The sequence below is a fragment of the Onychostoma macrolepis genome, chromosome 24, assembly GCF_012432095.1.
Source record: "Onychostoma macrolepis isolate SWU-2019 chromosome 24, ASM1243209v1, whole genome shotgun sequence".
NCBI classification, from domain to species: domain Eukaryota; kingdom Metazoa; phylum Chordata; class Actinopteri; order Cypriniformes; family Cyprinidae; genus Onychostoma; species Onychostoma macrolepis.
In genome coordinates, this window is record NC_081178.1 from 15,701,932 (window position 1) to 15,715,679 (window position 13,748).

At 35.3% G+C, this 13,748-nt stretch overlaps 1 protein-coding gene across 1 annotated transcript in view; it reads right to left on the reverse strand.

Moving 5' to 3' along the window:
* Window positions 1–10,833: 10,833 nt before the first annotated feature.
* The window catches only part of LOC131533119 (transcription factor 21), a 190,013-nt gene continuing 187,098 nt past the window's right edge, over window positions 10,834–13,748 (reverse strand). The window contains exons 4-5 of the mRNA XM_058765195.1: window positions 12,361–12,863; window positions 10,834–11,287 (exon numbers count right to left, since the gene is read on the reverse strand). Coding sequence (XP_058621178.1) covers window positions 11,204–11,287; window positions 12,361–12,768 — 492 coding nt within the window. The 5' untranslated portion in view covers window positions 12,769–12,863 and the 3' untranslated portion in view covers window positions 10,834–11,203. The remainder of the gene's footprint in view (window positions 11,288–12,360; window positions 12,864–13,748) is intronic.

Genomic DNA, 13,748 nt, shown 5'->3' on the forward strand with positions numbered 1-13,748 from the left:
GAGTTTTATGTACAGTATAGACATGTTTTTGGGGTTTTGCAAAAATAAAGGTTCCAAAATTGCATTTTTGCACCACTGCCATAAACCCACTTTTTGATTTCCCAAAGGACCTATCAGTAAACATTTTTTAAGGGGATAGTTCTTCCAAAAATGAAAATTCTGTGATCATTTACTCACCCCCAAGTTGTTCCAAACCTATAAAAGTTTATTTCTTCTGTTGAGCATAAAAGAAGATATTTTGAAGAATGTTGGTAACTAAACAGTTGATGGTAGTCATGGAAAAACAATGCTATGGAATACCAATGGCTACCATCAACATTTGGTTACATTCTTCAAAGCAACAAAAAAAAAAATCTAAATATCCAAAATATATTTTTTGTGCGTGTGTTTAACAGAATAAAAATGACTGAATTTAAATTTTGGGGGCGAGATATCCCTTTAAAAGGGCCATTTTCTTCTTAGTCTGATGAACCTGAAGAACTTTTTTTCACTTTTTTTTCACATCTGAGGAATTAAATGATTCCTTGAGGTCCTTCATGGAACCATAGATGCCAATAAAGGACCTTTACTGAGGCACATTTTTTTCCGATGTTTCCCTTCCTACTTACATCCCAGATGTGAATGTGACTGATTTGTCCCAATCCAGGCGTCTTACAGATGAAGATGGATGACTTTGGTTGACATCAGTGATTCATGGTCGACTCAGAGATGGTGACAAATATCTGAGTGACCAAGTCAGCAGTGAATAATAGCCTAATTAAATTTACACATGGCAAAATTTGTGTCGCCCATAAGGTAGAACCCTAATTTTGTGGTTAGCAGCTGTCATCAAATTTCTCTGGTCAAGTTACTACTCTTACCACAAAGACAATGGGACGGGAAAGAGACCATCCCATCCTGTAGGATTATGACACTTTAATCAGGCTAATCCAGAAGACTCCTGAATTCCCACACAGGTAGAAATCGCACACCTATGCCTCATTCACAACGACAGACCTGTCCACACGCAGACGTATGTCATGGGAACACTCGGTCACCCACAGTGACACACTCAGACATCAGCGCCTGCTCTTTTGAAGTCAGTATAATTAACAGGCCATCCGATACACTATCAGCCCAAGAGGCTCTTGGTCTCAGAGGCACGTAGCAGATCCATCAGTGGTTGCTAACTGGCTGCACTGTCAACAGTCCCAAGCGCTCCCGTTGTGACCCTTTCATGCCCCATAGACCTCCAGTAGGACATGGGGGTCACACCGCCAACTCTTAGGCCCACCGCTTACCCAAAGATATACAATGTATCGTGTACGGTTTATTAGATGTTGTCGTAGTCTGTGATAAGTTATTAATGGCTATGTGTGAATAAAAGATGACGGCCTGCAAACTGGTGCATGTCACACAAATGTTAATGAGACAGACGTACAGCTGATGACTCACAATATGCATAATGGAGGACAATGACTGTCTACACTGAGGTGAGACTGACCTCGATAATAAAGCCCACGTATCCAGTCACAATGCTAATGTTTGACAGAGCACAATGAAGAGTGGAATACAGTTTGTAGAGTGTTTCAATGTTGATTTCTATGTTTCTAAAGCATGTGTGAGCTTGTTAATATTCTGGCCTTTATATATGACTTGGGTCCCTCCATCAACGTAAATATAACACGTTTATTTTATTACACGTATATTTTCTTTTGTATCCACCCAAACTCTGACCTTTTTCTTCAACTCTTTCATGCCTCAAAAATTCTTTTTTTCCCCCTTCAAAATATACTGTTGAAAAGTTTAATGCATAGTTGCTGAAGAAATGAATACTGTAAATACGCATTAAAGGGTTAGTTCACCCAAAAATGAAAATTCTGTAATTAATTACTCACCCTCATGTCATTCTAAACCCGTAATACCTTCGTTCATCTTCAGAACCCAAATTAAGATATTTTAGATTAAATCCGAGAGCTTTCTGACCCACTCTCGTGAATGCATGACAGAGACTGATACGGAAGAGAAGAATTGTTAAATAAAGTTGTTATTTTTGTTTTCTTTGCAAACAAAATAGTCTTGTAGCTTTATAACATTATGGATGAACCACTGATGCCACATGAACTATTTTAATAATGTCCTTACTACCTTTTTGGGCCTTTAACGTGTCAGTTGCATTGCTGTCTAATGGAGAAAGCTCTTAAGTCTTAAGTCTCTGGGGTATATTTGTAGCAATAGCCAAAAATACATTGCATGGGTCAAAATTATCAATTTTTCTTTTATGCCAAAAATCATTAGGATATTAAGTAAAGATCATGTTCCATGAAGATATTTTGTAAATTTCTTACCGTAAATATATCAAAACTTTATTTTTGAATAGTAATATGCATTGCTAAGAACTTCATTTGGACAACTTTAAAGGCGATTTTCTCAATATTTAGATTTTTTTGCACCCTCAGATTCCAGATTTTCAAATAGTTGTATCTCTGCCAAATATTGTCTGATCCTAACAAACCATACATCGATGGAAAGCTTATTTATCCAGCTTTCAGATGATGTATAAATCTAAAAAAAAAAATTAAGACTGCTTTTGTGGTCCAGGGTCACATTTGTGTTCCAAAGATTAAATGAAGGTCTTACATGTTTGGAACAACATGAGTAATTAATGACAGATTCTCATTTTGGGTGAACTATCCCTTTAAGTATATTAAAAGTGATAAAAGCTTTTATATACTTTTCTTTGATTTTCCATCCATGAAAGAATCATGTGATGGAAAAAACAAACAAAAAAAAAGTTTTTACAGAAATGTTAAGTAGCACAACTGTTTTTAAGAAATGGTTTTGAACAGCAAATCAGCATATTAGAATGATGTCTGGATCTTTGAAAAAAAAAAATCTGAAGGACTGAAGAAGAGTTTTAATATAGTATTGTATAAATTGTATTTTTGAGCAGCTTTGGTTATCAAGAGACCTCTTTCATGTATTTCTACCTCAAACCTTTGAGAGGTAGATATATATTATTTAATTGTAATCTAATTAAATTTAATAAAACAATTAAAACAGCTGTTTTATTTCAAAGATGTGGAGGAAATCTTTCCTGACTTTTTAGAAAAAAATAACAAAAATGACTGCATTCTTTTATGATGTGTGTATATCCACAGTTGGACACTGTTAGTAGACGAATTAAATAAACTGAGAGTGTGAAAGAGAGTTTTAAGAGAGTTTATTTTATAAAAGTCCAGAGGCCCAAAAGTGCCCATAGCTGTAGAAACTCCTAATTATGAAACCGATGATTGTTTATGGTGTGGTAATATCAAGTCAAACATTGAACAGTCTTCGATTTTGCCATGATTTTCCTCATTGTTTCCCCGATAGCCCTTAAATGTTGGAGTTTTAGTTTTGTCTATTGTACTCATTAACTTTTAAATATGTATATATTTTTTCATTCTGTGTTTGCATAATGGTGAAACTTTAAAACTATGTCATTTGTTTGACCGTTCAAAGAAACAAAATTGAGTAATTATAATTCATTTGTCAAACACAATCTCCTCGGACTACACATTGTACCTGATATCCGTGAAATCTCTCTGATGCGGTCACTAAAAGTTCACCGCGGAGAAAAACACAACGCTGAATTAGCGTCCAAGCTGTTTAGACATCTCCATCAAAACCTATGACAGACTATTTCTTTCTTTTGAAGTCCTAGCTTATTCCTGACTTGTCAAAATAAGACTGATGCTTAAGAAAAAATTAGTGGGAAATTTGTTTTTGCTCTCTGAATAGATTGGCGGGAATTTGCAGTATAGGGTGTGTTATTGATTTAATTAACCACAGAGGTGGTCAGTGCCAATAAAACCCCATTCCCTCAAACCAATAAAATGAGGTTTAAATAAAACCTCATTCCCTCCCCATCTGACCGTTACATCACCTGAAAACAAACCATTTTGGCGACCACCATTACAAATGTCAGTAGAATGTATAAAAAAAGGGTGTAATTGTAATATATGATCGTAATATCTCATTGTAACCAAATGACTACTAAGGAACTCATGACTAGCAAGTTCTTTGTTTGATGTGGTGGACACAGCCGAAGGCTACAGCCATGAATCTGAGAAAAGACAGGAACGAGAGAGGAAAAAAGAGTTTAATCCACATTCACAGGTGTGTCACACCTTTGTTACCATCTCTGAAGTTCACAGCGGACTCCGAGACAAAGGCCAGAGCCCCATGTGCCCATTGTAGCCTGGAGAACAATACAGTGACTGTGACTTACTAATCCCTGTGGAGCGCTGACAGCTCAGGCCTGAAGACACGCTAGGCCTCATCTTCGCTCAGAGCAGTGTCTCTGAACCACAGCAATGGGAACAGGGAGTATTTATAGTAGCCAGAATCTTGCCAAAAGGAGAGAACCGAAAGCCATTGTGGGAGAAAAATATTATCCCCATTGTCAACCCGTGGCCATCATTGTAGCGTCATTTGATGGATGAGAAAGTATGTGTCTGGAGGGGAAATGGCTCACTGCATGAAAGCTTTTCAGGAGATATTTGTAATGAAACTGGCCCATAAAGAAGAGAAAGAATTGCAGTTCGTATTTCATAAAGCAGGTGTCTGTCAGATTTTACTCACCTCGCCCATCCTGGATGTACCTGTGACCCATAAATGACTACAAAAACATCTCAGTTTCAGGGTTGTGCAGTAGGTCAAGAGTTAGAATTGGAATTTGATTTGACTGGCCAAAACACACAGGAAGCAAAACTGGAATTTGATTCGAAATTGAAGGAATGGAATTACAATTAGGTAAGCATTGTGGAAATGAAGTGTTCTTTCACCCTGGTCCATAAATTTGGTAAATATACATTAAAAAGATTGTTCACCCTATGAAAATTCCAAGACTGTATGACATTTTACTTCTGTGGAGCACAAATGAAGGTATTTGTCTCAGCGTTTTTCATCCATAGAATGAAAGTCAGTTGGGTCAAATGTTGTTTTGGACCCCATTGACTTTAACTGTATGGACAAAAACAATTCTTCATTATCTTAAAATATTTGTAATGTCTTCAAATATTCAGACATTTCTTCAAACGAAATAATTTATGACAGAATCTTCAGTTTTGGATTAACTGTCCCTTAAAGGCCAAATGTCTTTCATTTGAAAATGACTTATCTGTCTTCTTGCAAGATCTGTAAAACCTTCAAAGTTCAAGAAAGATTTAACAAACATTTTTAGAACTTTCAAAGTTTGTCAAACCTTACTAAATTTCAAATTACAATTCTGCATCATGTTTGTTACCTAATTTCAAATTCTTTCATTTAAAAAGCTTTCTCCATTCAGTTCTGAATGGCATACAGTGCAGCATAGTTTATGTTCTGTACTGGAACTGTGTTTCTGTTGCATCGGTTATTATATTTTGTGCCATCTCCGTGTTATGATAACCGACACTTGGAACGTTTTTACAGGTGACATTATTCCCAAACACACCTTAGGCCTGGAGAATAGCAAAATGTGTGGCGTTGTGAACAACAATGCCCTTCAGGAGCTCACCTAAACCCTTTTGTTCAGGCCACAATGACTGCGGTTCCCACCCTTTTCTTGTAAACAGGAGGAAAAGAATAATGCATACCCTGCAAGAAAATATCAGTATCCTGAATCACACTCCTAATCAGGCCATTGCATAAAACACTCAAGGACGCTGCCAACGCCACCCCTCAAACTTCGCAAATAATTGAGAAAGAAAGGATTGAGTGGGCAAAGAATCAATAGGAAGAGGGGAATATCTGATGAAATGTTTTCTTGTCAGTGCTCAACCTCATCACCCCTCCCTTCCCTGGTTTGACCTTCCTCTCTGAGCACATCCAGCCACAAAGAGGCTCCATTCTCTCGGGAGATAGAGCGCCTTGCTCTTGTGCAGAAACTCTATCACCTGCCTAAAAGAAAACTGTGTCATCTCCCCCCTCCAGCCCAGCAGGAAGTCTCCAGCCAAGCAGATCACACACCCTGTAATATTCGCGGTGACCTTCAGCGTGCCACCAAACTTTCTCACAGTCTGCCATGTTTCATGACGCTACATATTGGATGTAGTTGTGGATTACACTGACCGCAGGGTAGTGACTTGGCACTGTGAAAAGAAAGCCATCTACAAAGAAAGAGTGTGGCCAGGGTCTGATTTGCCAGTGTAAACACACAGCATTCTATTATACCGCTTTTTAGAATACTGGATTCTGATTGGCCGATAATGCCACCAGGTCTGTCAGGTGATTCAATCTCATTTTTTTACTTTTAAACTTTTTAATCTAATTATATATAAATTATGATCATGTTATAATTATGTTATATATTTACAGTATATACACACACATTAAAAAAACTCAAGCGATTACATCTCATTTTTTTTCTTTTAAACTTTTACATTTTAATCTAATTAATTATTATACACTATTTTCATACATTTTGTTTTTCTAAGTGGAAGCCTAAAATAATATGCAGGTAAGATAAAATAATTCCAACTCAAATCAATATTTCAGCCTAATTATTTGAAGGTAATACACTGTAGGAAAATAAGGTAAAAATGTTAACTAATAAGTATCAATATACTTCACCGGGTGATTAATTACAGTACATTTAAGACAATTGTGTTGTATTGTGTTATGATTAAAAATTCAAATGAGGCATTGCATTTGCACATATTTGCATACATTTCCAGAACAGAAATCTGAACATTTGGTTAAAGTTTCATATTGTTTACATATTAACGTAAAGTGTTTTTACAAAAGGGATTTTGGATATCCATTTATATCACACTATATATTAGAAAATACCATAAACAGCCAAAAAACTCTCCATGTTTTTAGGAATAAAATGTTATAAATCAGGCAAATGATATATGAACACACAACATGAACAAATATACAAACAAACCACTCAGTAAAAACCTTCAGAATATAGTGCTCAGTGCATGAGAAAAAATATTTTGAGGAAAAAAAGCCCTTTAAAGATATGTATCGCAGTTAATCTACAGACACAAATAGATAAAGTTTAATAAAGTGTAAGTGTAAAGTTTTTTTTTTTTTTTTTGGCCTATGCTGCAATTATGCATGCCATTGGTCAGTTTAGTGATAGCGATATTTGTTTTACAAATTATGGTGCTTTTTTCCTCAAATTCTTGAGATAAAGCTAACAAGACACAAGATTAAATGACCTACATGTTTTGAATGAAACCAAAATAAAGCAGATGCTTAACTGATAATCAAAGTAATAGGCCTCGTTTAACATTTTCTTCCTCCTTGCTGTTGAGTGAACAGATATTAGATAACAAATAAGCTCAGAATGTCTTTCATATCCTCAAAGACTGTTCTCTGAATCTTGGCCCGCCATGGGTTTGCAGTAAGTGCTTTTGGTTAAACTACAAAGAAAGCCTCAGTGAACTGTACTGTTTGGCTTTGGACATACAGTTCCTTCCTGTTCATGGAAATTTTGTCTCTGAAATGTGTTTTTGGTACACCAAAAATTGGACTTCCTTATGGGTTAATACCCGAAAAAACAGCTCCATATTAATGAAAATGTGTTCCACCTGAGAAAAGGAAGGCTGTACAGAGTATTTCAAGAATTTAATTAAATCTACTGGACATTTTTGCTCTCCATACAAACACCAGTAGGCCTCCAGAAAAGCAGTTTGCTAAGTTTAGCGTTTACTAAAATAACCTTTCATTATTCAGTGTAAATTAGGAAAACATCAAGGTTAAAATGGAAAACAAAAAACAAAAAAAACTTGCTGACAGGGAGAGTATCGAAAGTCTGTTGTGACTGAGGCGTATTGTGGCGTATTGTGGATCAATAGCGACCTCTGCTGGCTATGTACAAAACTACTAACGTTTAGAATCACAATAACAAATATGATCCTAATCAAATTAGAACACTGTATTGTTTTTTTGTTTGTTTGTTTTTTTCTTCGTATTTGTAATATACCTATTATTTTTTAGATCCTTTGTTTGAGTGTGATATCCAGAACAAATCATAACAAATGAGAAATATAGGCTAATAATATCACATTTGGTCTTCAAAATTTAGATGTTAAACTTGGCTGTTTGGCCATCTAATTAAAATCAATGAACAAATGTATATATTTATAAATATATACATATATTAGATCATTTTAAATTTTCCATCATTTACTGCGGCCCCTACTGGCCCCCTGGTTAAGAACTAGGCTACTGTATCATGGGGCCAGAAAGCTCTGTCACCACTAGATGGAACTATTAATTAAGATTTTTCTTGTCTATTAGTCTTAAATTTTCAACTGTTCTCAGATCGTATGCATATGCACACTTTCTACTGTGTATTGAATATAGGCCTATTCTACTCTACATTCCAGTTGCGTTCTGATATTATGATGTATTATAACAGCAGGTAGAAGAGGATGACAAATCACATTGGTTTATGAAGTCATGAGTTTTAGCCAACGCTAGTCAGATAATGCTTTCCTCATTGTAAGCTCAGTGAACCCCAGAGCAGTGAACCGTTCATGCAGCAGCAGCGGTGGAGAACGTGAGAGCCGTTTCTGAGCTGTCCTTGCCTGACAAAGTGCTTCATCTCCTGTGAGACTCCCTCGAGGGACCAGTTCAGTGTGCTGGGAAACTAACGGCTCGACAGCTGCAATCCTCCACAAACGTGATGAAAAGTCGGCTTCCTCTTCAAACCGCACACATTCTAATGACCACATGGGCGCGAGCTCACACAATTTGGTGTTCTGCAATTTGGAAAATACAGTAGCCTGTTTTAAGTTGTGTGTTTTAGGGCCATAATTTTAAGATGATAACAAGAAGCATTCTGAAAGATTGTTACACATTTGATAAACAGACGTACAAGATGTAGTCTGAAGGGGCTAAAACCATTTACGTATTCAGGAAGTTAAAGTGCCCCTTTTATGGATTTTTGAAAATTACCTTTCATGCAGTGTGTAACACAGCTCTAAGTGAATTAAAATAATCTGCAAAGTTTAAAATCTGAAACTGCACCGTGTATAAAATTATTGTCTCTCAAAAGAAAGAATCGACTCTGAATCATTGAAACGAGTCGTTTTTAAAACGAATCTTAAGCCGTTTCATGTTGACGTCAAAATGAAACATTAGCATATTGCCCGCCCACTTTCTGCCACTAAGTGCCGCTTTTGGAGCGTTAAAAATAGCTGTTTCCCCGGTTACGGCTGTACACAAAGCAGCACTGCACTCTGCTTTAAATGAAATCGACCAATCGGACCAATCACCGCAGATTAGCATCATGCAAAGGAGGGGTTTGGAAAAATTAATCATTGAGCGAATCATTTGGGAGTCGTTGAGCAAATAAGGTAAAAATAAATGCATATTATAAGAGTTTTTTGACCTTGCATGCATGTCAACCTGTTGTTGGGGACTCCCAAAACCAAATTATGAACCTTTCATAACCCATAATAGGGGCACTTTAATTGACTTTATGACATTTAATTAGCCTATTGCTAAATACATTCATCAAAGTATTCCTCCTAAGAAAAGTGGCATATAGTTCTCACAAACTAAATCACAAACTAGAGATGAACAAACATTCAACACGATAAATGAGATAGCCTACACTTGTTCAAGTGACATCGATTGATTTCCCAGCTAAAGCCAGAGACACTGCACGATCAGAGACCAGAGACTGGCATCGTGAAACAATCGCAGCGATTTCTGATTCGCTACGACTGTTTCACGATGCCAATCTTTAGTCTGGGACAGCCGAAAATCGTGCAGTGTGTCTCGAGCTTTAGCTGGAACTTTAGCGTTGAACATTCTGGCATGGTTCTCTCAAAGTTATGAACAAGCTTCAAAGGTTCATTCAAATTTATGTGGTCTTTAATAACGTTTCCAAAATGGTAGAGTATCGTTCATGGAATGTTTTTCTGAAACATTTTAGTTGGACATTATCTAACTTTTTAAAAAATGTTACTACTGACTAGTTTCAGATCATTTAAGAGAATATGTGACCCTGGACCACAAAACCAGTCTTAAGTGTCAATTTTTTCAAAGTTGAGATTTATACATCATACTGAATAAATAAGCTTTCCGTTGATGTATGGTTTGTTAGGATCGGACAATATTTGGCCGAGATACAACTAATTGAAAATCTGGAATCTCAGGGTGCAAAAAAAAAAGCAGAATATTGAGAAAACCACCTTTAAAGTTGTCCAATTAAAGTCCTTAGCAATGCATATTACTAATCAAAAATTAAGTTTTGATATATTTACAGTAAGAAATTTACAAAATATCTTCATGGAACATGATCTTTACTTAATATCCTAATGATTTTTGGCATAAAAGAAAAATTGATAATTTTGACCCATATAATGTAATTTTGGCTATTGCTACAAATATACCCCAGCGACTTAAGATTGGTTTTGTGGTCCAAGGTCACATATTCAAAAGTAACATTGCCATAATGTAGGCTATATGCTATAAAATGAAATGTTCACTTAGTGTTTTCTCTAACGTTCACATAAACAAGAAAAAGCGTTCAGAGAACATTCAAAATAACATTTTCATACCTTAATGGGAATGTTTGCAAAATGTTCTTAGAATACATTTTTGTTAGCTGGGCTGGTACAAGATTATTATGCATCAAGGTCGTGAAGTGACGTAGACATTCATTGAGTGATTCATTCAGTGATAATGTAAAGCACATTAAAAGAAAAGATAGAACAAGCCACAAATATCACATTCATAAATAAACTTTGGAGTATAACATATGTGGACAAAAGTCAAGATATCAAGCATATTTAGTGTTCTATTCCATCTAGCCTTAATTACATAGGTCTTGTTGCTGCTTAGTGAAAAATAAAATTTATTTTTAAATGACTGTCGGATGGTTAGAAAATTTACAAGCGCCTTAAAACAATAAAAGTGATGCTTCCCTGACCATGCAAGTTGTTCTTTTTTCACAAGAGCTGGTTTTAAGCTAAATACAGACATCATTTCAAATATTTCAACACATATAGTAATACCTGTTTTTGTTTGCTAGAATGAACATAAAAAACATCAGACTATATAAAGACAGATTTGTGTGCAATGACTTGTGTTTAACTTGTAGGTCCACATGCAGTTGCATTCATTGCATAATGTTCATTGATGTAAGTTCAAAGGAAGTGCATAAGTACAGACAGTAAAAGAGAGAGAGAGAGAGATGGAGGGGGATAAAAGACAGAGAGGTGCCAGATGTTTATGCTGTAGCTCCACATAGTCTGACCGCTGCTGAAATGTCTTTGGTGTCCTCTGATCGTGCTGAGACCACAAAAGGCCAGGTCTGTGGAAAAAGAATAAAAAAGTCAGCCACACATTGCTGGTAGATTGCCATAAGATGCAGATGCGAAAACATGTAATGCTTGGTGTAATGTATTTATTTTATTTTTTAAATATTTATAGGATTTATTTTATTATTATATTATTGATAGCCTTAATTAATACAGAATAAAAAAATTATAAACCAATCAATATATGAACAAATATACTTCAGTTTAACAATACAAATGATATATGATTCATAAAATTGCATGATAAATTAATAAAATGATAAACTATATATTCATTTAATACATTAATTTAATATAGTGTATTTGCTGTTGTTTTAATATGTAAAATAAGTTACTGTGATTAGGGTTTGGTTTAGGGTTACTTGCATGTAATTATGCATAATTAATTGCAATTATCATGGTAAGGACATGTAGCGTGTAACAAGGACACCTTCAAATAAAGTGTTACCATCCACATTAATATTTAATCTAGCGTATGAACTGTTGAGTAAAATAACTAACTAAAAGTAGTAATTTATATTGTTATTCATAGTAATTATTAAGTAATTAAATATGATTTATTAATATTTTTGTACTTAAGAATTATATTATTGGTATTTAATACAGGAATAATAATTTTTTATAAATGTATAAATTTAAAATCTGTATTATTCATGTGTAGCATCAGCATATGTAGCTTATATGTCATATAATTCTTATTCAGGTATATTCATAATTGAGTATTTAAATTCAAATAAACTTCTTTAGCATTATATCATGTATCTAATAGTAATACCGTAGTACTTTAAAATTATACATGTCTGAATAATTCCCATGTATCATTGTATTTTTATGGTACTCCTAAAGCACAGTACTTAAAAAAAAAAAAAAGAAATATATGATATGATACTATTATATGGTACATTTACAATAACTTACTTTTTGTTTGTAGTAGGCTATACATTTTATATGTTTACAAAATGTTATGTAGATGATGTATTTTGCAAGTAATGCTGAGCAATAAATCTTCTCGACCAGATGGAAGTGTATAAAATCCTGTGACAAACTCAACAACACTCACTCATACCAAGTTTACAGGATGCACAAAGCTGTTCTCATATCTGTCCTCCTGCAAGAGCTGTCTGAGGTGAGAAATGTAGCTGGATGCCAGACGCAGCGTGTCCAGCTTTGACAGTTTGGTGTCTGCCGGTACCCACGGCAGGCTGGTCTTCAGCCGCGAGAACGCTTTACTCAGAACCCTCATGCGTGCCCTCTCTCTGGCGTTAGCTGCGTTTCTCTGCGACTGTCTGCCATCCTTCCCCATCTTCATTTGTTGCTTGTTGTTGTTGGCAGCAGCTCGAGGTTGTTTGGACTTTGCTTTCAGACTGTCATCGATACTAAACTCATCTTCTGAGTCTTCTTGAGAACGCATGTCCATGTGAGTGATTGACAGCTCCTGGAGATCTTCAGGATCACTCACCGAACCCGTGGACATCTCGACTGCACCTGCTTCAGAGTTTCAGTGGTATATGATATTCAGCGTCCTTGCTGTAGATTCAAAGCAACAGGTGCTGCCTTAATTTGAAATCTCTGTAGAAGAAGCCCAGGCAGAAAAAGGCGCATCAATACAAGGCCATTATTTAAAGTCATTCAGCATCTTCTGAATGTAAATGGTTGTTAAATTGGTCAAGCAGACTGTATATTCAGCCAGTCTTCGCTGAGCATCTCAGAGTTTGTCCTGCGGTGTCCCAAGCACATTTAAGGTTTGGGGTTTGGCAGGGTCACTCTGGATCAGGCATTTCTCCTCCCCTTTTCCACATCTAACTTTTGGCAAGATGACTTGACACAGTGGCACTGACAGCATATGCAGCATGAATCCATGGAATCTACCATGAACTAATGGCATGAGATTTTTAACTGCACCACATAACACTGCAGATCTGGTGATTTATTGTTTTATTATTATTTATTTAAAAATTAATTGTTCATAATAATGACAGAATCCTTCAGAAATAATTCTAATACACTGATTTGGTGCTCAAGAAACATTTCTTTTTATTATCAATGTTGCTGCTTAATATTTTGTGGATACAGTAATACACTACTATTCAAAATATTGTTGTTTTTTAAAAAGAAATAAATATTATTATTCAGTAAGGATGCATTAAATAGATCAAAAGCTACAATAAAGACATTTATTTATTATATATTTATTGTAATTAACAATACAAATTATCATTAATAATTGGGCACCAATAATAACTGATAATAACTGAGCACCAAATCAGCATATTAGAATGATTTATAAAGGATCATGTGACACTGAAGACTTGAGTAATAGCTGAAATTAAACTGATGAAAATCCAGCTTTGCTGTCACAGGAATAAATTAAATTCGAAAAGATATTAATACAGAAAACTGTCATTTGAGATTGCAATATTTCACAATATTGTTTTATTAAATTCAGCATAAGAG